The 22,041-nt window shown below is 39.4% G+C and overlaps 1 protein-coding gene across 5 annotated transcripts in view; it reads right to left on the bottom strand.

Moving 5' to 3' along the window:
- MYO5A (myosin VA) overlaps positions 1–22,041 on the bottom strand; it is a 196,112-nt gene that overhangs the window by 12,269 nt on the left and 161,802 nt on the right. For 3 of the 5 annotated variants that reach the window (XM_078079330.1, XM_078079333.1, XM_078079331.1), the window contains 6 exons: positions 20,071–20,145; positions 18,512–18,605; positions 6,412–6,558; positions 4,201–4,355; positions 2,123–2,212; positions 157–307 (listed from right to left, as the gene is read on the bottom strand). In XM_078079330.1, coding sequence (XP_077935456.1) covers positions 157–307; positions 2,123–2,212; positions 4,201–4,355; positions 6,412–6,558; positions 18,512–18,605; positions 20,071–20,145 — 712 coding nt within the window. The remainder of the gene's footprint in view (positions 1–156; positions 308–2,122; positions 2,213–4,200; positions 4,356–6,411; positions 6,559–18,511; positions 18,606–20,070; positions 20,146–22,041) is intronic. The other 2 variants (XM_078079332.1, XM_078079334.1) reach the window with 1 other exon arrangement.

Raw genomic sequence — 22,041 nt, 5'->3', positions numbered from 1 at the left:
AATTAGCCATGGCTGGGGGTCTGGGATTCCTCAGCTAATTTCAGGACTGAGTCTTACTACTTTATGTTCTTTGTATCAAGACATGCCTCCAAACAAGTGTCGCCGCTGCACACGTGAGGCAGACAGGCTTCGACGTCAGCCCTGCCCTCGCCTTACCGATCATTGGCTGCAGGATGTTCTCTAACACCCGCACGAGCTGCTGGTAGATCTGAATAGCCAAGTCACTTAGCACCTGCCGGTACTCAGCCAGGTCAAAATTGGTGAGGCAGTGTTCATTCTGGCGAGATGTGTTGTGTTTCATAAAGCCCTAGAACCAGAAAGCAAAGTTACTGACACCCAGGAAATGAAATGTCTCTCCTAACTCCTTTGTTTGAGCAGATTCCCCTGCTGTCTTTCCTCTGAAGAGTTTCCATCTGTTCCACTCCTGAATGCCAGACAGTCATTCTCAAATGCTCTGTGTGTTTGTTTCCATCGTAACCCCCTTCCACTTCTTAATCAGCTTTTGAATAATATCTCAACTTGGCTAGCTAGCAGTTAAGCCCTTCCAATAGCCGTGTCAGTGAAACAAGATGGGGGAACTTAATTTGGAAAAAAAAAAAAAAAGGAACGAGCGTTTTCACTTATGACGTAGCACATCTACTGCCAGACACTAAATTACCTCAAGTACTAATCTCTTAACTTCAGTTCTATTAAATATAGTCCTATTTATAATACTGCACCTGAAGGGCATACATAATCTTTTTAAAACAGACCAATTTCTACTGAGATCAGTGAATAAATAAAAAATTTCCCTTTATTATATTTCATGGTAACCATACATGATTTTCAATCCAAGCTTAGAATGGAATTTTTTGGTGGTATTAGTTAAAATGGAAAATCAACTGTACAGGCAGGTACTTTTGTCAGACATTTCCTACTTGATGGATTCTACCCAAAGCCAAGCATCTGCCTCCCTACAAACTACCTGACAACACAGTCTAGAAGTGGGGACTGATAGGACAGCTAATGGCCTCTCAGAGGAATTCTAGTCTGTCTGTCCCACCTTCTCAGGGACTGCACCTTACTCATTTTTATGCTTTCCAACATTTGCCAGGACAGTCCTCTGCCCTAGCCTCTGGGTGCCCAGAAAATGCTACTGGTCAGCTTCTCTGCCTGCCCTCCAGGCAAAAAATGGAAGGCATGGACAGCCGTGGGTAGGGGCACAGGCTGCAGAGGCGGGCAGCCCCAGAACCCCAGCTCTGCTCCTTCTGACTAAGAGGACCTGGGCAAATTGATGAACATCACCAAACTTCAGTTTTTCATCTGTAAAACTGGGTTGTAATTCCTACCTCACAGAGATGCTGTAAGAATTAAATAACAGAGTGTATAGGAAGTGCTGTCTGATACATACGGAGTAGACCTTAATAAAGAATAATTATTAACATATTACATAGTTTTGAAGTCTATCAAACCCCTGATGAATTTATCACTGCAAATAAAAGCAGAATAGGTTTTTGGGCCAATCTAAAGAGATATGCCTCAGTTTGATCACCTTTTATGTATTATGGAAAGCCAAAATTGATGAATTTCTTTAAACAGTTCAATATTTCTCATATCAGTCCCCTGAAAAGCCAACTTCCACATACTGACAAGAGGTTTCATGGCTTGTAATAATTCATTAACTAATGCCCGTTTTATTTCTGCCATGCTTTCTCATAATGCAAACTCTCAGAGGGAAGAAACTATGTTGCTCTCCAATTCACTGTTTCATAAACAATGAACATCAAACAAAGCTATGAGCTTCCAACCCACCTCTGAATTCAGGTTTCTAAATTAACAAATGGGGGGCGCCTGGGTGGCTCAGTCCATTAACCGTCTGCCTTCGGCTCAGGTCATGATCCCAGGGTCCTGGGATCGAGCCCCACATCGGGCTCCCTGCTCAGCGGGAAGTCTGCTTCTTCCTCTCCCTCTGCCCCTAGCCCCTGCTTGTGCTCTCTCTCTCTCTCACTTGCTCTTTCTCTTTCTCTCAAATAAATAAAATCTTTAAATTAACAAACTGTTAAATGTTCCATGCTTTTAATCTTTTCCTTAAAGAGGACAGAGAAAGTACGTCCTGCTGGTTTTGTGATCAAGGTTTCCTCACCTCCTCGCCACTGTACTGCTTCAAACAGTGCAAAAATCGGCATGTGTTAGAGAGCCAGAAGGACACGGTTTCGAAATCATCACCTCTTTTCTGAAAGAGAGAAAAAGGCTAAATTCACTTTTCCTTAGGGAAATAGCAACCTGAAAATCACTAAAAGACACCAGAAGGCCCACTTCTTTCGGTTACATTATAATTACAAAAATAAATCACATTGCAATTGTAAAGTCTTACATCATTGCTAGAAAATTTCAACCCTGTGTTTGTTGGTTGGTTGTTACTTTGCTTGGCATCTATTTTCTTGCCGTTAGAAAAGGATGCCCAGTCATTCAGGTGATGTTAGCTTAGCAGTCCCTTTTGGCAGAACAAAATTCATCAAACCACAGCTTACCCCAACTCACTTCCCTCAGGATTACTCAGGGGATGAGAAAGGACTAAAAGCACAAAAGGGAATCACAGACAAAGAAGCACTGAAACCCAGATTCGGTGACAAATCTGGTCAATGATAAGATACAACTCCTGAGCAGAGAATCAGAAATGGGATGGAGGGAGTCCTGTGCAAAAGAGGAGAGAGGGAAGCTGAATGGCTCTACATCAGGACCGGGGCTCCTGTCAAACAACCAGCTGCTAAATCTAAACAGCGACTCAAGGCAAATACACTTCAATTCAAAACTGGGACTGGAGACAAACTCACATCAATTCTGAATGGCATCAAAAAAAAAAAAAAAAAAATGGCATCAGTATGCTAGTACCCACTCCTTTTTAATTTTTAAACAATTTGGTATAATAATTAGTCAAATTAGATAAATGTCTTGATGCAATTAGGATGAGAGGGAGAAAACATGATTTGGTTTTGCTGTCTTTGTGGCGTTGACTTAAAAGTTAGTAAAGCTTGCCGGCTAAATATACTACAGCATCAATACACCAAAAATGAAATGAGTTATATCAGAAGACATTCATCAATTTTTAAATGTTAAATCTTCAGAAACTCCATGCTTTAGTAACCCCTGTAAAGCTAACTCCATACAATATCGGCCCTGTAGGGACGGAGAACCCGTGTTTGTCAAAGGCTCACTACCAGGGGCTGCAGGGAGGGTGTGTTTCATGAGGACAGAGCTTCAGGTGGGGAAGATGGAAAAGTTCTGGAGGTGGGCAGCGATAATGGCTGCACAGCAATGTGAACATGATGCCACAATAATGCCACAGAACTATGCACTGAAAAATGGTTAAGTGGTAAATTTTATGTTTCGTGTATTTTACCACAATTAAAATAGTGCATGAAAGACACCTTAGATTTGAGAGCGTCCAGTGTGCATGTTTACTATCCACTTATCTCCATCCTAAATGTTCTCATCCAACTTCAGTTAGATAATCAGAAAGCAAAGTACTTGGAGCACATTCTCTTAGTACCTCACAGAAACACGTGAGTTAACGTTCATTGTTTTTCTAGAGAGGCAAGAGGAGGATTATGCAAGGTGAGTCAGTGATTACTGCGTTACGCAGGGCTTTCTGCTCTATTACATAATTCTGCTGCCTTCTCCGAGTCTTTCCTCTCTGCTTAGTATATGTGTGTTGCTTCTCACATGGAACCAGGCATTTCAGGTAACAAGGAAAATTATGGGGTGAGTTGGAGAATAACAGGAAGAAAACTTGGAAGAAAAATTTTAATGTTTTATCAGACATCTTCTTTACGAACAAGCCATGTTGTACTGAACTTCTTTAATACCTTTTTAACTAGAGCATCATATTCCCTATATATATAGACCACACTAAATATTTTTAATTTACTTGTAAGATCTCAAAACAGACTATTTCTGTTTATGAAGAAACTTAATTTACTCTGCAATTTAATGCAATTATATCAAATTAACTTTGATTACTGTTCAACCTGAGCCCCACTGTACAAGAAGGCATACAGACATGTTACAAGAAAGACTGTTTCCTACAGTGAGAGTTTTCAGTGAAGACTGGAAAGCGTTCATATCTGCAACTTAGCCCCGATCTAAGGAAGGAAAAGACCTCGGTGCAGATTCTGTCATCATTTATGTTCCCTACGAGAATTTTGTTGAACATGAACTGACCTTTAATACTTTTTTGATGCTGTTAATTGTTGATGTTAGCAATGACCTTACTTTCTGATCATCATTCAGGTAGTCAGCATGTCGAACACACATGAACAGGATATATGCTGGTAACCCTGGAATCAAATTGACTGCCACACCACGTGGCTTCAGTTCTGAAAGGAAATGAGGAAAAATAATCTTAATAACATTGAAAATCTTCATGAGGAATGCTTTGTGAGATATAAAAGCACAGTTCTCGTGAAAGAATTCAATCATTCAGGGTTAAGAGGTCATATTAAAAAAGCATATTTTAATAGCTCATCAAGTGGAGAAATTGTTAAGGGTGGGGACCTGTGAATCTTAGAACTCCCAAATTTATATCTCTTGCCCTGACTTCTCACTTGAACTCCAGTTTCATGTATCAACTGTCTTCTTGACACCTCTGCTTAAGCACGTCAAACTGAGTCCATCCCGAATGAAACCAACGATTCTCTCCTTCCAGGAGTTGTCCCCATCTCAGTAAATAGGCTGTTCCAGAATTCTGGCTTCTCAGGTTATAAGCTTTGTCAATATCTTTGACTCCTTTGTTTTCTCACACCACACGTCTAATCCAACGATAAATCCCGTTGGCTCTACCTATAAAACACATCCAGAAACTTACTTACTCTACTAGCTACCCTACAGTAGGCCACCATCATCTTCTCCTGGACTGTGGTGATGGCTTCCAGACTAGTCCCCTGATTCATCCCCTGCTCCCCAGTAGTACCTTTTTCACACAATGACCAGGTTATTCTATACACAAATGCCACTCTTGTTCTGAAAATCTTCAGAGTAGCTTCTCTTCTGTCATTTATAAAATCAAAAATCTTCACTATGATCTGTGTGATCTGCCCCTGTTCCCCTTTCCCAGCTCACTGTGCTCTAGTAACATTTCTCCCTCTCATCCTAATTGCAAGAAGACATTCATCTAATTTAACTCAGCATGAGTCTCCTTGCTGTTGGCTGAACATGTCAGGCAGGCTCCCACCCCAGGGCCTATGTACTTACTGTTTTCTGCCTCAAATGTTCTTTCCTCAGATATCAGTATGATTTGCTTCCTTACTTCCTTTGATCTCTGTCCAAAGATCTATGAAAGAGAACTTTCCTGACAACTTTATGTAAACTACTACACTTGCCTTTACTCTTTATCCTTTGACCCCATTATATGTATATTTTTTCTCTATTCTCCCCAAGCCCCCCAATGTAAGATCTATGAGAATAGGGATCATGAATTACTTTATCCATTACCCAGTACCTAGAAAATGTTTAGCATTTGGTAGGAGCTCACTAAATGTTTATTGAATTGATGAATCTTTGTTAACTCGATTCTTAAAAACCACTGGCTTCTTAACATTTTTGCTAAATGAAGATCATGGTGAAACTTAAGTGCCTCTGCACCTATATATAGTACTTGGTTTAATGCCATGAACCCCAAGAACATTAAATCAAGTATAACTGCCAATCACATTGCTGTCAGCCCACACCTGCCAGGAGGAATGCTATGCAAAGGCTGAACAGAGAGGTTTTCCCTTTTTCAGTTCACAATTTTCAGGCTGTGTGTATTCCCAACTCATTTCCCACCCTCCCTAAAGAGCCTTCTTGCAGAACCAATGGGCTTATTTCCCATCTTGACCCTACACTTCTCTAAAATGCTTCTTCCGTGTCCATTTCATTTGTCCAGTCCTCTCCTTCCACAGCTGGAATCCTTCCCTTAATTCTTTTGTTTTTTCCCTATTACCAAAGTGTTGTTCTTGACATATTTAGTTGTGAAAGGAAGCAAGGAAAAAAATGAAACTCGGGAAGTTAATTGGCCCAGAGCAGTGGTGTTCAACTGTGGATACACTTCAGAATCCTCTGAAAGATTGAAAAAAATGTGTTTGACATGGCCAGGCTCTTCCCTCTAGAGACGGTGATGTAATGAGTCTACGGTGGGGACCACACATCAGTACTTCTCCAGATGTTCTAATCTGTAGCCAGAGTTAAGAAGGCCTGGTGGATCCTAGGCAAGTCTCCCTGTAGTTTGATTGATAAGGCAAGACTGGTCAGGACGCTACTACAGCAGGATAATGCACAGTGTGCGATGATGACGCAATTAACCAGTGCTGAATATTCTAAAAATTAGTGACTAGTCTTTCCCACCACTGACACATGTACCAGAAAGGCCTTCTATCCCATGCAGAAAATACTTGCCCAGAATCAGGTTCTTAACAAGCTTTTGTTCATCCTCCTTCTTGTATTCCAGCATTCCTTGGAAATCCTTTTCTTTCCTGGGAATGTTGACTGGACGGATGGGTTCATCAATGATCTGTCCTGGGGATATGTTCTCCATCTGGCCCACTTCATAAGAAATAAAAAGAAGAAAATTATTTTCCAGGTAGAAAAGATACAAGGGTTCCACATTCCAGTAATTTTAAATGAATTCTATAACAACAGAAACTTGCCATATTTGCCACCTAATTATATCCTCTTTAAATACTCTTTTCTGGGGCACTTGGGTGGCTCTGTTGGTTAAATACTCTTTTCTGCTAAAATTAGGTGGATAGATGGCAAAATTATATGGTAATGTCACTCCAACAGCCACTAATGCTTGGCTATTATCAACATCAATGAACCTTACCTGATTCAAGAACATTTTTTGGGGGGGGGGTAATAAAGTTTACTTTGTAGTAAGATTAAATGTCCCCAAAGTAAGTGGTTTAACTTCTTGGTTAACTAATCGGTACCACCATAATGGTTAAAGATATTTAGACTTTAAGTAACAGAAGGGGAAAAAAAAACAGTATTCTATAAAGAGGCAGCAAGAGTATCAAAGATTCCCCCTCACATTTAGCTCTATGAATCCAGTCATTAAAGAAAAAGAACATTTACTTTAATTAAATGTATCACTGCAATCATTTTAAACCACATCAAGATAGCTGGTAGAATAGGATTTCTTACGTTAATCACCATATATTACATCATTAGTTTTTTTTTTAATTTTTATTGTTATGTTAATCACCATACATTACATCATTAGTTTTTGATGTAGTGTTCCATGATTCATTGTTTGCGTATAACACCAAGTGCTCCATTCAATACATGCCCTCCTTAATACCCATCACCAGGGTAACACATCCCCCCACCACCCTCCCCTCTAGAACCCTCAGTTTGTTTCTCAGAGTCCATAGTCTCTCATGGTTCGTCTCCCTCTCCGATTTCCCCCCCTTCATTTTTCCCTTCCTACTATCTTCTTCTTTTTTATTTTTTTAACATATAATGTATTATTTGTTTCAGAGGTACAGGTCTGTGATTCAACAGTCTTAAACAATTCATAGCGCTCAACATAGCATATACCTCCCCCCAGTGTCTATCACCCAGCCACCCCATCCCTCCCAACCCCACCACTCCAGCAACCCTCAGTTTGTTTCCTGAGATTAAGAATTCCTCACATCAGTGAGATTATATGATACATGTCTTTCTCTGGTTGACTTATTTCGCTTAGCATAATACCCTCTAGTTCCATCCACATCGTTACAAATGGCAAGATTTCAATTTTTTGATGGCTGCATAATATTCCATTGTACATACATAACATAATAAAATTAAATTAAAAAAAAAAAGAACCTCCAAAATCTGTTCACCATGATAAAAATGTTCTCATACTGATGGTAGTGATAGTTTTCCACAACTTTATTAATATATTAAAAACAATTAAATAGTATATGTAGGGTGAACTATATGGAATGTGAATTATATCTCCATAAAGCTGTCATTAAAAAATATATATAAAAAAAATAAAGACACCCTGAAATATCAAAAAAAAAAAAGAATAGGATTTCTTCACACTAGTCAAAATGAACTATATCATTTTTCACAAAGGCCTCGAAGGCAAAGACCTAGGTTTCTTCTGCTATCTTTCATTCCCAAAGAAATCATGAGCAGATAAAACACTTCTATTTAATATGATTTCCTAAATATTTTCTTTCTTTCTTTTTTTTTTGCTTGTTTGTTTTTAGTCAAGTGCTAGAATTTTTGTTGTTTTTTTTTTAAGATTTTATTTATTTATTTGACAGAGAGAGACACAGCGAGAGAGGGAACACAAGCAGGGGGAGTGGGAGAGGAAGAAGCAGGCTTCCTACCGAGCAGGGAGCCCGATGCAGGGCTCGATCCCAGGACTCTGGGATCATGACCTGAGCCAAAGGCACCCGCTTAACCGACTGAGCCACCCAGGCACCCCAGGTGCTAGAAGTCTTACCATGAAGTAACCATTAAAGTACAACCACTGGTTAATGACCCTTTCAGATGTTAAAAACTGTCACTATTGTTAGTGGGAAGTGCTAGGGAAGGGTTATGCTAAGGATTGAAAGAAGGAGGTCTCCCATTTCATTGCAAAATTGAGAAGTAAAGGGGAAATGCAAGGGGACGAAAGGAACACAGAGTTATGATGGTGTTTGTGGAAATATATGCTAATAAGCAGGATTTTTTATTCTTTCATCTGCAGGGAGGGGGCAGTTAAGAAATCTATTTGGGGATAGACTGAGTTGAATCTGTTGTCAAACAAACACAAGGCAGATCAGAAGCATGAGAACGTTTAACGTTGCTGATTCTCCAAAGTATCAGTGGTACTTCTTGTCACTCTGGGCGATTTCCTGGTTTAGTTCTGGGAAGCCGGTTCCACAGGACAAGGTTATCAGGGAGAACACCAATACCTGCCAGTGTTCCTGCTTATGTGGCCGAGAGCCAGCCTAGTGACACCCGGTCCACCTCAGGCCTGCAGCATCACACACCGGGCTTACCAGCACAGAAAATCACCACCATCCTTCAACACTATGGTATCTAAAGAGGCACCATACTGTGACTGGACAAGTCAGGGCTGTGGGTGTCTAGTGCTTCGTGGGCATGGTAAAATGTACGTCTCTATACAGGAGACAGGAGATTTAGGCCATCTAGTTTTACACGGATTACTTCTGGAGTTGGTTTAAACACAATAGCCCAGGGGTCTCGCAATCAGCCCACGGTGGCGTCTGCAGGTTGTGAAGTACAAAACCGCCATCTGTGGTACTAGTGGCTCTGAGCCACAGAAACAATTCCGAGGGGAACTGGGAGAAAACAGATTCAACATATCGTGTTCATCAATAAAGGTCCGTATTTGGACTCTATCCAACTGGAAGAGAATGTTTCAAGCCTACTCATTTCATCCACTGATGATGAGATCTACCATTATTTTACATAACACTGAAGAAGGAAAAACACTGCCAATTAAACTGCAATGGGTTCATTGACAGTTTTTGAAAGATGCAACCTAATTTGACATGTTAAAATGTAAAAATTTGAGTACCTCAGAATTTATGAAATATAGCAAATATATTTACTAGTAGATTTCACGTTTTAAAAGAAAGCTTCACGTTCATTTTGCAAAACCTCTAACCAAGGTATTTTTGGTTTTGTACAAAAACGTCAGAGACAAAATTTGCCATACTTTCATTAAAATTTTCTCTCTGCCTTTGAATTCCCTCAGAGATTTGAGTCTTTACAAAAATTCATAGATAAAATATGGATGTCAGCTCAACACGACCTTGATTTATGTAACAAGCCATCTACTAATTAAAATAAAATGTCAAAACGGAAAAAGTCACCTCAAAAAAAAGAACAAGAGGCAGTACCAACTGTCAGGGACCTAATCAATACGGGACATTAATAAGATGTCGGAACTAGAGTTCAGAATGACGATTTTAAAGATACTAGCTAGGCTTGAAAAAAGCATGGAAGATATTAGAGAAACCCTTTCTTGAGAAATAAAAGAACTAAAATCTAACCAAGTTGAAATCAAAAAGGCTATTAATGAAGTGCAATCAAAAATGGAGGTTCTAACTGCTAGGATAAATGAGGCAGAAGAGAGAATTAGTGATATAGAAGACCAAATGATGGAAGATAAAGAAGCTGAGAAAAAGAGAGATAAACTACTGGATCACGAGGGCAGAATTTGAAAGATAAGTGATACCGTAAGACGAAACAATATTAGAATAATTGGGATCCCAGAAGAAGAAGAAAGAGAGAGAGGGGCACAAGGTATAATGGAGCAAATTATAGCAGAGAACTTCCCTAATTTGGGGAAGGAAACAGGCATCAAAATCCAGGAGGCACAGAGAACCCCCCTCAAATTCAATAAAAATAAGTCAACACCCCAACATCTAATAGTAAAACTTACAAGTCTCAGAGACAAAGAGAAAATCCTGAAAGCAGCTCGGGAGAAGAGATCTGTAACCTACAATGGTAGAAACATTAGATTGGCAACAGACCTATCCACAGAGACCTGGCAGGCCAGAAAGGACTGGCATGATATATTCAGAGCACTAAATGAGAAAAATATGCAGCCAAGAATACTATATCCAGCTAGGCTGTCATTGAAAATAGAAGGAGAGATAAAAAGCTTCCAGGACAAACAAAAACTAAAGGAATTTGCAAACATGAAACCAGCCCTACAAGAAATCTTGAAAGGGGTCCTCTAAGCAAAGAGAGAGCCTGAAAGCAACATAGACCAGAAAGGAACAGAGACAATATACAGTAACAGTCACCTTACAGGCAATACAATGGCACTAAATTCATATCTTTCAATAGTTACCCTGAATGTAAATGGGCTAAATGCCCCAATCAAAAGACACAGGGTATCAGATTGGATAAAAAAACTAGACCCATCGATATGCTGTCTGCAAGAGACTCATTTTAGACCCAAAGACACCCCCAGATTGAAAGTGAGGGGGTAGAAAACCATTTACCATGCTAATGGACACCAAAAGAAAGCTGGGGTGGCAATCCTTATATCAGACAAATTAGATTTTATTTTTATTATTATTTTTAAACATTTTTTACTTATTTATTTGACAGAGAGAGAGACAGCGAGAGAGGGAACACAAGCAGGGGGAGTGGGAAAGGGAGAAGCAGGCTTCCCGCGGAGCAGGGAGCCCGATGCAGGGCTCGATCCCAGGACCCTGTGATCATGACCTGAGCCGAAGACAGACGCTTAACGACTGAGCCACCCAGGCACCCTGACAAATGAGATTTTAAACCAAAGACTATAATAAGAGATGAGGAAGGACACTATATGATACTTAAAGGGTCTATCCAACAAGAAGATCTAACAATTGTAAATATCTATGCCCCTAACATGGGAGCAGCCAATTATATAAGCCAATTAATAACAAAAGCAAAGAAACACATCGACAACAACACAATAATAGTGGGGCACTTTAACATCCCCCTCACTGAAATGGACAGATCATCTAAGCAAAAGATCAATAAGGAAATAAAGACTTTAAATGACACACTGGAGGGGTGTCTGGGTGGCTCAGTCGGTTAGGCGTCTGCCTTCGGCTCGGGACATGATCCCAGGGTCCTGGGATTGAGCCCCACATAGGGCTCCCTGCTCCGCGCGAGGCCTGCTTCTCCCTCTCCCACTCTCCCTGCTTGTGTTCCCTCTCTCACTGTGTCTTTCTCTGTCAAATAAATAAATAAAATCTTAAAAAAAATGACACACTGGACCAAATGGACTTCACAGATATATTCAGAACATTCCATCCCAAAGCAACAGAATACACATTCTTCTCTAGTGCCCATGGAACATTCTCCAGAATAGATCACATCCTAAGTCACAAATCAGGTCTCAACCAGTACCAAAAGACTGGGATCATTCCCTGCATATTTTCAGACCACAACGCTTTGAAACTAGAACTCAATCACAAGAGGAAAGTTGGAAAGAACTCAAATACATGGAGGCTAAAGAGCATCCTACTAAAGAATGAATGGGTCAACCACGAAGTTAAAGAAGAATTTTAAAAATTCATGGAAACAAATGAAAATGAAAACACAACTGTTCAAAATCTTTGGGATGCAGCAAAGGCAGTCCTAAGAGGAAAGTATATAGCAATACAAGCCTTTCTCAAGAAACAAGAAAGGTCTCAAATACACAACCTAACGCTACACCTAAAGGAGTTGGAGAAAGAACAGCAAATAAAGCCTAAATCCAGCAGGAGAAGAGAAATAATAAAGATCAGAGCAGAAATCAATGAAATAGAAACCAAAAGAACAACAAAACAGATCAATGAAACAAGGAGCTGGTTCTTTGAAAGAATTAACAAGATTGATAAACCCCTGGCCAGACTTATCAAAAAGAAAAGAGAAATGACACAAATAAATAAAATCATGAATGAAAGAGGAGAGATCACAACCAACACCAAAGAAATATAAACAATTATAAGAACATATTATGAGCAAATATATGCCAGCAAATTAGATAATCTGGAAGAAATGGATGCATTCTTGTAATGGAGCATGGTAGAGATGTATCAACTACCAAAACTGAACCAGGAAGAAATAGAAAACCTGAACAGACCTACAACCACTAAGGAAATTGAAGCAGTGATCAAAAATCTCCCAACAAACAAAAGCCCAGGGCCAGATGGCTTCCCAGGGGAATTCTACCAAACATTTCAAGAAGAATTAATACCTATTCTTCTGAAACTGTTCAAAAAAATAGAAATGGAAGGAAAACTTCCAAACTCGTTTTATGAGGCCACCATTACCTTGATCCCCAAACCAGACAAAGACCCCATCAAAAAGGAGAATTACAGACCAATATCCCTGATGAACATGGATGCAAAAATTCTCACCAAAATATTAGCCAATAGGATCAAACAGTACATTAAAAGAATTCTTCACCACGACCAAGTAGGATATATCCCTGGGCTGCAAGACTGGTTCAACAACTGCAAATTAATCAATGTGATACAATACATTAATAAAAGAAAGAACAAGAACCATATGATCCTCTCAATAGATGCAGAAAAAGCATTTGACAAAGTACAGCATCCTTTCTTGATCAAAACTCTTCAGAGTATAGGGATAGAGGGTACATACCTCAGTATCATAAAAGCCGTCTATGAAAAACCCACAGCGAATATCATTCTCAATGGGGAAAAACTGAGAGCTTTCCCCCTAAGGTCAGGAACACAGCAGGGATGTCCACTATCACCACTGCTATTCAACATAGTATTAGAAATCCTAGCCACAGCAATCAGACAACAAAAAGAAATAAAAGGCATCAGAATTGGCAAAGAAGCAGTCAAACTCACACCCTTTGCAGATGATATGATACTTTATGTGGAAAACCCAAAAGACTCCACCCCAAAACTGCTAGAACTCACACAGGAATTCAGTAAAGTGGCAGGATATAAAATCAATGCACAGAAAGCAGTGGCATTCCTATACACCAACAACAACACAGAAGAAAGAGAAATTAAGGAGTTGATCCCATTTACAATTGCACCCAAAACCATAAGATACCTAGGAATAAATCTAACCGAAGAGGCAAAGGATCTGTACTCAGAAAACTATAAAATACTCATGAAAGAAATTGAGGAAGACACCAAGAAATGGAAAAAGGTTCCATGCTCATGGATTGGAAGAACAAATATTGTGAAGATGTCAATCCTACCTAGAGCAATCTACACATTCAATGCAATCCCTATCAAAATACCATCAACTGTTTTCAAAGAAACGGAACAAATAATCCTAAAATTTGTATGGAACCAGGAAAGACCCCGAATAGCCAGAGGAATGTTGAAAAAAAAAAGCAAAGCCGGTGGCATCACAATTCCAGACTTCAAGCTCCATTACAAAGCTGTAATCAAGACAGTATGGTACTGGCACAAAAGCAGACACATAGATCAATGGAACAGAATAGAGAGCCCAGAAATGGACCCTCAACTCTATGGTCAACTAATCTTCGACAAAGCAGGAAAGAATGTCCAATGGAAAAAAGACAGTCTCTTCAACAAATGGTGTTGGGAAAACTGGAGAGCCACATGCAGAAGAATGAAACTGGACCATTTCCTTACACCACACACAAAAATAGACTCAAAATGGTTGAAAGACCTAAATGTGAGACAGGAATCCATCAAAATCCTAAAGGAGAACACAGGCAGCCACCTCTTCGACCTCAGCCGCAGCAACTTCTTCCTAGAAACATTGCCAAAGGCAAGGGAAGCAAAGGCAAAAATGAACTATTGGGACTTCATCAAGATAAAAAGCTTTTGCACAGCAAAAGAAACAGTCAACAAAACCAAAAGACAACCGACAGAATGGGAGAAGATATTGGCAAATGACATATCAGATAAAGGGCTAGTATCCAAAATCTAGAAAGAACTTATCAAGCTCAACACCCAAAGAACAAATGATCCAATCAAGAAATGGGCAGAAGACACGAACAGACATTTTCCCAAAGAAGACATCCAAATGGCCAACAGACACATGAAAAAGTGCTCAACATCGCTCGGCATCAGGGAAATCCAAATCAAAACCTCAATGAGATACCACCTCACACCAGTCAGAATGGCTAAAATTAACAAGTCAGGAAACGGCAGATGTTGCCGGGGATGTGGAGAAAGGGGAACCTCCCTACACTGTTGGTGGGAATGCAAGCTGGTGCAGCCACTCTGGAAAACAGTATGGAGGTTCCTCAAAAAGTTGAAAATAGAGCTACCATACGATCTAGCAATTGCACTACTGGGTATTTACTCCAAAGATACAAATGTAGGGATCCGAAGGGGTGCGAGCACCCTGATGTTTATAGCAGCAATGTCCACAATAGCCAAACTATGGAAAGAGCCAAGATGTCCATCAACAGATGAATAGATAAAGGAGATGTGGTGTGTATATATAATGGAATATTATGCAGCCATCAAAAGGAATGAAATCTTGCCATTTGCAACAGTGTGGATGGAACTGGAGGGTATTATGCCGAGCGAAATAAGTCAATCAGAGAAAGACATGTATCATATGATCTCACTGATATGAGGAATTGTTAATCTCAGGAAACAAACTGAGGGTTGCTGGACTGGTGGGGTGGGGTGGGAGGGATGGGGTGACTGGGTGATAGACAATGGGGAGGGTATGTGCTATGGTGAACGCTGTGAATTGTGTAAGACTGTTGAATCACAGACCTGTATCTCTGAAACAAATAATACATGATATGTAAAAAATAAAAATAAAAAGAAGAAGATAGTAGGAAGGGAAAAATGAAGGGGGGAAATCGGAGGGGGAGATGAACCATGAGAGACTATGGACTCTGAGAAACAAACTGAGGGTTCTAGAGGGGAGGAGGGTAGGGGGATGGGTTAGCCTGGTCATGGATATTAAAGAGGGCACGTACTGAATGGAGCACTGGGTGTTATACGCAAACAAAGAATCATGGAACACTACATCAAAAACTAATGATGTAATGTATGGTGATTAACATAACATAATAAAATAAAATTAAAAAAAAAAGAAACAAAAAATAAAATGTCAGCATGAGGAAAATATAACGCCTGAAAGAAAGAAGCCAGGACCACATCCCAGTTTTCAAAGACTCATAAGACCTTGGGAGTCATTTGGTCCAATATTCTGTCTAATACAGGCTTTCTTCTAGAAAAACCTGAAGCCATCCCTATTTTCATTTTCTGGATTCTTTATACGTGAGGGGAAACTATTCCTGAACCTTTTTGTCCTAGAAAAGGAAAGGAAATTGGACAACTTTTTAAAAACTTATTTTTCCTCACTTTGGAACCAGAAAGATCTTGATTTCAGGTTTAATAGAGATAGTTGAATAAATTCCTGTAAGTCGAGAATTTTCATTGGAAACTAGGACACAAAGGAGAGAAGTCAGTTGTCCCTGAAGGCGTGGGCTCTGGTTCCAGTTTGGCTACTCCCTGTCTGAGGCCTGGGCAGTCACTGACGGTTCCTGGGCCTCCGTTTTTTACTCCCACGAAAGAATTAACTGATTTCTAGAATTCTTTTAGGTCTAAATTTCCTGACTCTTTGAGAGTTGAGAAGCAACACCCACTCCTGGGTTAAAATATAGCACAAAGCGATCAAATTTTGAAACACTCTCCATTTCGGCTTTATAACTTCTGCTAAAAATGATGTATGTTGGCGTTTTAAAAAAAGGCTTCACTGGCTTCTAAAAAAGTCTCCTTAATTAAGGGTAGCCCATAGGAGGAGGCATGACTCTTGCTATTTTAAACCAGAAGAATGTAAGTATGTTATATTTAGAGAAAAATATAAGAAAACTTTTAGTTTTTAAAAGGTGCTTTATTGTAGAAAGTTCCCTGTATTTTCTGAATAAAGGAGGATACGGAAATAGGAAGAGAAAAGTGTTAGAAGAGCTTGTTACCTTTAGTCTCTAATTTGGGGGAGGAGGACTCAGCACGAGCCCAAGTCACATACATCTATCTCATTTTATTCCTTAGCTATATATCATTTAACTTGAGATATAACTTTTCTTAAGAATACAGTGTCTTTTTGTTTAATCTGTGCAGTGCCTTCTCAAATGCTACTTACAGGTTTGAGAACATAGCCAGCAAGATAGTTTAACTGATGAGACTGATTTCTGATTGATAATGGCTTAAAATCGCTGACATCTTGAAATATCGTAACCTCTCTCAATTAAAATATACATATTAAAGAAAGCTGAGTAAAAACTTATAAGTAGCTAATAAGCTAATAATAAGTAGCTTTGCTTTTCACCAAATTTTACTAATGTATAGCAAAGAAATTAAAAGTTAAAAAAAATCTACTAGTTAATATCCTTAAAATCTGTTCTTTCAGGCACTCTTGTCTAATTATCATCTCATGATATAATTAAAGCAGAGTTAAGTGCAGAAACGTTCTCTGAATAAAGATTTTTTAAGTTTTGTTGATAGACATTATAGTCTGTGTGTGTGATTTGGAGGTTCAAAATTTTAGTGTAATATATGAGTCGTGTAATGCTAAAGGTTTATAAATAAATTATGACTGCAAAGTAACCTGTCTGATTTCTAAACAAATATTTCAGCATTTGTACATCCAATTTTTTGGATGTACATCCAAATATTTCAGCATTTGTACTATCCTATTCAAAGTAAGCAACTATGTTGCCATTCTAAATATTTTTGGAACTTACTTATTCATTCAACAAACATTTATGATAGATCAGTCACTATGCTAGGTGCTACTGGGTGCTATGAAAACAAGGGGAAACAAGAGGTGGTCCCTATGCTCAGGGAGCTCATGTCCATTGAGGAAGCCAGTGATTCAAACAGAAAAATTGCTAAAAACATGACAGTGAAAACCACAAAAAATGTGAGCCATTGTGGTACCCAGAGGCCAGAGGCATCAAGCCTGCCTGGGTGATCAGGAGAGGCTGCTCTTGAGAATGTGACATATGACTCTGGTCCCAAAGGATGAGCAGGACTTGACCAAGAGAAGTAGGAAGACCAAACAGAAAGGACAGTTATGACAGACCTGGCATGTTGGAAGAATGAAAACCACACAGAGTTAACATGGTAGACTCTTCTGAACATTCCAAATTACGCTGAATGACATTGAGAGAATAGCTGGGTAGTCAGACTGCACAGTATCATTTTTGGTCAAAACTGCACTGGTTTGAAGGCAATTCCAAAGAGGGTCTCTAAGTCTCTTGAACAATGAGAACATTGTTGGAATAAGCTTAAAAGTTGGCTTTATCTCCATTCACTGCTATACCCCTGGTACCTAGGTAAATACTTAGTGAAGGAACAAACACACTAATCCAAAAGACATGATTCATTTGCATATAATAACAATTGATATTTGATCATTTTTCAAGGTGTTTTCCCCATCATCATATATAAATCATGAAATGTTAAAAAAATCTTATTTCTTTATAATCATTCATATTTTTTTTTCCTCCATTAGATTCTTTGAGGACACAGACTTTGTCTTACTGATCATAGTATCCCTAATACTAACTGTAAGTATAATAACAGTTAAGTTGTATATAGCATCTACTATGTGTCAGGAAATACACTAAATACATTACACACATTAATTCATTTCATCCTTATAAACTGTCAGGTAGACACCTTTAACATTGATCACTCCCATTTAACAGGTGGGGAAACTGAGGCATAGAGAGGTTCAATAACTTGCCCAATATCAAATGACTAATAGAAGAGCTGGGAGTTGAAGCCAAGAAGCTTGGCTCCAGAATCCATGTGCTTAACCTCCATGTTATACTACCAAGCACAGTGTATAGCACATAGAAGATAGTCATTAGATGTTTGTTGAGTGAATTCTCTCTCTTCGCAAGGAACATTTTTCCCTACTTAGCAATGGAAACTTCCACTCCACAGAGGTCAGGTTTGCTGAAAGTCATTTTTGTTATCATCATAATATCCGCATGCAAACCTGTTAGACCACTGGTGTAGCAATACAAAAATCAAGATTCGGCAACGGTTATAAAAGCATGTTGAAATACCTTCTAGTTCACCAATTTTTTTGGCAAATACTTTCAGTTGTTTTTTGAGTTTCCGAACAGTCTTATCTTGTTTTTCAAGCTGTTCCATCAAATCCTAAAGATTAAAATGAGAAATATAATAGAAAGATCAAAATGGGCCTTCTAAAATGCACAGAGGAAAAGCAGACACAAAATCACAGGCGCAACACTGTTAGTTTTACATAAAAGCTCCAGAAAAGCTCGCTGGTGGAGCCTCCACCTGGCGAAAATTGGCAGGCATGGAAACGCAGCTACAGGAAAAGCCAAATGTTAAAATACACACTGCAGTAAATCCTTTACAGCGTGATGGAGAGCAGGCTCACTGGGGAGTCTTTTCCAGCAGGACTCCATGTGGGTAAAACAATTAAATGCTCGTAAAATGTACTGCTTTTTCAGTGGAATGCTTTCTCTCAAGGCGGGAGAGGCAAAATAAATTTTGACAGATGCTCAAAAAGTTCTGTGGGGACACAATTTTAGGGATGGCTGAAATGAGCTCGGGGCTTCTGACTGACACCCGTGTGTGAGACCCACCCTTCGGAGATGCTAACTTTTGTCCTGTAACTTAAGAAGTTTGGGGAATTAAAAGGTAACTTGAAAAACTAACCACAGAGAAAGGATAAAGAGTGATCTGCTGACCTACGTCCTAGTGGCAGGTAGCATAACACACCCATAACATTTTACAGGGGACATAATTTTGCTTATAGAGGAAAAAGGGGGCAATTCCAAATGCTATATATGCAAAAAAAGAAAAAAAAACCCAATACATTCAAGGGGACAGGGTAAAAAAGTCTGTGATGACTGTCTATTTAATCAAGAATTCTCGAACCACAGGCAATGTTAAGAGATCAAAAAGTAGGGGTGCCTGGGTGGCTCAGTCGTTAAGCGTCTGCCTTTGGCTCAGGTCATGATCCCAGGGTCCTGGGATCGAGCCCCGCATTGGGCTCCCTGCTCTGCGGGAAGCCTGTTTCTCCCTCTCCCACTCCCCCTGCTTGTGTTCCTGCTCTCACTGTCTCTCTCTCTCTGTAAAATAAAGAAATAAAATCTTTAAAACAAAAAAAAAGAGATCAATAAGTAAGAAGAAAGTGGGTAACAGCAGGCTCGAAGCTTAGGAGAGAAGTCAGTCAGTGCTATCTATGTGTGGTTTTATTCAGGTTGTGCTGAAGGAAACATTTACAAGCACAAATAGTCAATTCACTTTCCAGTTCAGACAGCACAGAGTTAGATACTAGACCACTGATCCAAAGGGAACAGGTGCTAACGTTTCCAAGTGTTCAGTTGTGCTTCTGGGATTTTACTTTATCTTTCCAATCACATTTCGCTTCCATCACACTGTAAGCCTAGCGTTAATAACAAACCCAACGTGACAAGGGATGCAGGACACTGAGAGGTGACACCACGGGCTACAGACAGCTGTGGGAGAAATAGGTCTCGTGAAAGTTTCTGAGGAGATTCCTGAGGGGGGCGGGCAGCAGAGTGCTCTTCAGTAACAGAGGCTACAAGTAGCGAGGGAGACAACAGACATGCACTCTGAGTTTACATACAATCATCCGTTTGTAAAGTGAAATCCGATATGACTGATACTTCTTAGGGTCATCTGCATATAATTCCTCAAAATACTGAAAAAACAGGCACAACGGATATTTGTTTTTCTCTGTGTCTCTGAGGGGGAAATGTGACCTCTCAGCAAAATCGATTTAAAAATATTTTACAACACAAATAATGACAGTATATGTACTCAAAAGGCTGACTTGTCATCTGCCACTGCCTTCCGATCTTTCCAAGACAGAGGATCCTAATTTTATATAGACACACACATAACATAAATGTTCACGTGCTCAGAGGCAATGGGCTGTGGCTCAGGCTCCATCACTCAGCAGGTTAAACAGAGCAGTGGCCCATAGTCCTCAGATAAAGCTGGTATTTCACTCCTCAGACCTGCTCACAAGTTGCTGTACTTTTTTTTTTTCCTGCAGCTAGCAGCAGTGACAAGGGTGAGAAAGGCAAATAAAATGGAAGTGAAAATCATGGCAACGTTGGCACTCTTGCCTGAAATTGGCAAGGCTGGTGAGAAGCTGTGTGTCTTCCCTCCCTCAACGCAGCATGGGGGAGGCCTGTGGAGCATGTTCACAGGTGGAGGAAGAAAGCCCATCTTCGTGTTTGTGTTGGGAAGTAGGTGGGTAAGTGGGTTATGCAGGGTAGAGTTTCCAAGAACACTAAGCATGGGTCCATCGGGCTTTATTATTCTGCTCAAGTGTTTCCTAAAGAAATGCACAATTAAGACTGAGAAACTATATAATGGTTTTGAAAAGTGCATTATTCCCTATACTTAAATTTGAAACCATTCTCCAGATTTAGTAGTTGGTGAGGTACGGGAAGCAGCTGACCTGCAGAGGGTCTTCTAAAACTCAGAGAAACTCATTAACTAGACTCTACCCCATAGAATTTGAGAGCTTAATTTACTTTTGTATAGCTATGAAAAACTGCCAAGAAAATTAATACTGCAGACAAGGTTGCAAAAGAAATGATTAATCGACTTAGTGAAACAATTGGGAATTTGCCATCCAGAAGCATCTCAATTTCACAGTTTCGCCTTGTATTTTGAAACAATCGTTTGTAAGCACAGAATTTATACACTGATCAATTGTTATAATTCAGTATATTTATCAATTCTTAGGCATTAAAGCACTGTTAGTTTAATTTAAGCAATAATATACTTGAGAGTAATAAAAAAATTTCAAAAATATTCCATGATTCAAAACATTTCCCCCCACAAATCAGTGATATTTCAGTCACTTTGAAAAGAGTCCAACACTTGCCCTCACATGCTTCTCCCATTCCCACAATAGAGCCCCACGTAGCAAGCTGCCTTCAGAGCGACAGAGAGTGAAAAAAAACTTTTGGGTTTTGCATCTAATTAATACAAAAGGTGGTTGAATAGATGACACTAGAAAACTATCTGTAAGTGATCACTAATGGAGTTAATTATAATAATTCAGACTGTTAAATCTTCACAGAAAATCCAAACTATTTTATTAAAGGTCATTAAAACCCTGAATTAAAAAGAAAAAAGACAACTCACTACCAGTTCTAAATAGCTTTTCTCAAAACCAGGCTGACACTACAATATAGATTTTATATAGGTATGTGGAATTATAACTTTTTAATGACTTTTAATTTAGTAAGTATATTTATCAAACTTAAGTAGATTTACAAATCTGTAATAAACGTTATTTTGCGACAGAAATATTTTAGAAAACATTTCCTGTAAAAGAAAGAAAGAAAAAAAGGAATTAAGAAATAGCTTGAACTCCCTGCCAGCATTCAGAATCTGACAAGGGGAAAAAATCTCCTCATTCATTGTGCTTTTGTTAGAACCAAAAATGTATAAACTTAACTCCTAATGTCCCTCCACCCTGACCTGGGAGCTCCAGCCAACGTCAAGCAAGAGCCCCCGTTTGGTTCTGCCAACCACCTTCCCTGAGCATAACTGCAACCCCTGCCTTTCTGCTAGT

This window comes from Halichoerus grypus, chromosome 8, assembly GCF_964656455.1.
Source record: "Halichoerus grypus chromosome 8, mHalGry1.hap1.1, whole genome shotgun sequence".
Lineage (NCBI taxonomy): Eukaryota > Metazoa > Chordata > Mammalia > Carnivora > Phocidae > Halichoerus > Halichoerus grypus.
This window is presented reverse-complemented; position numbering and strand designations above follow the sequence as displayed.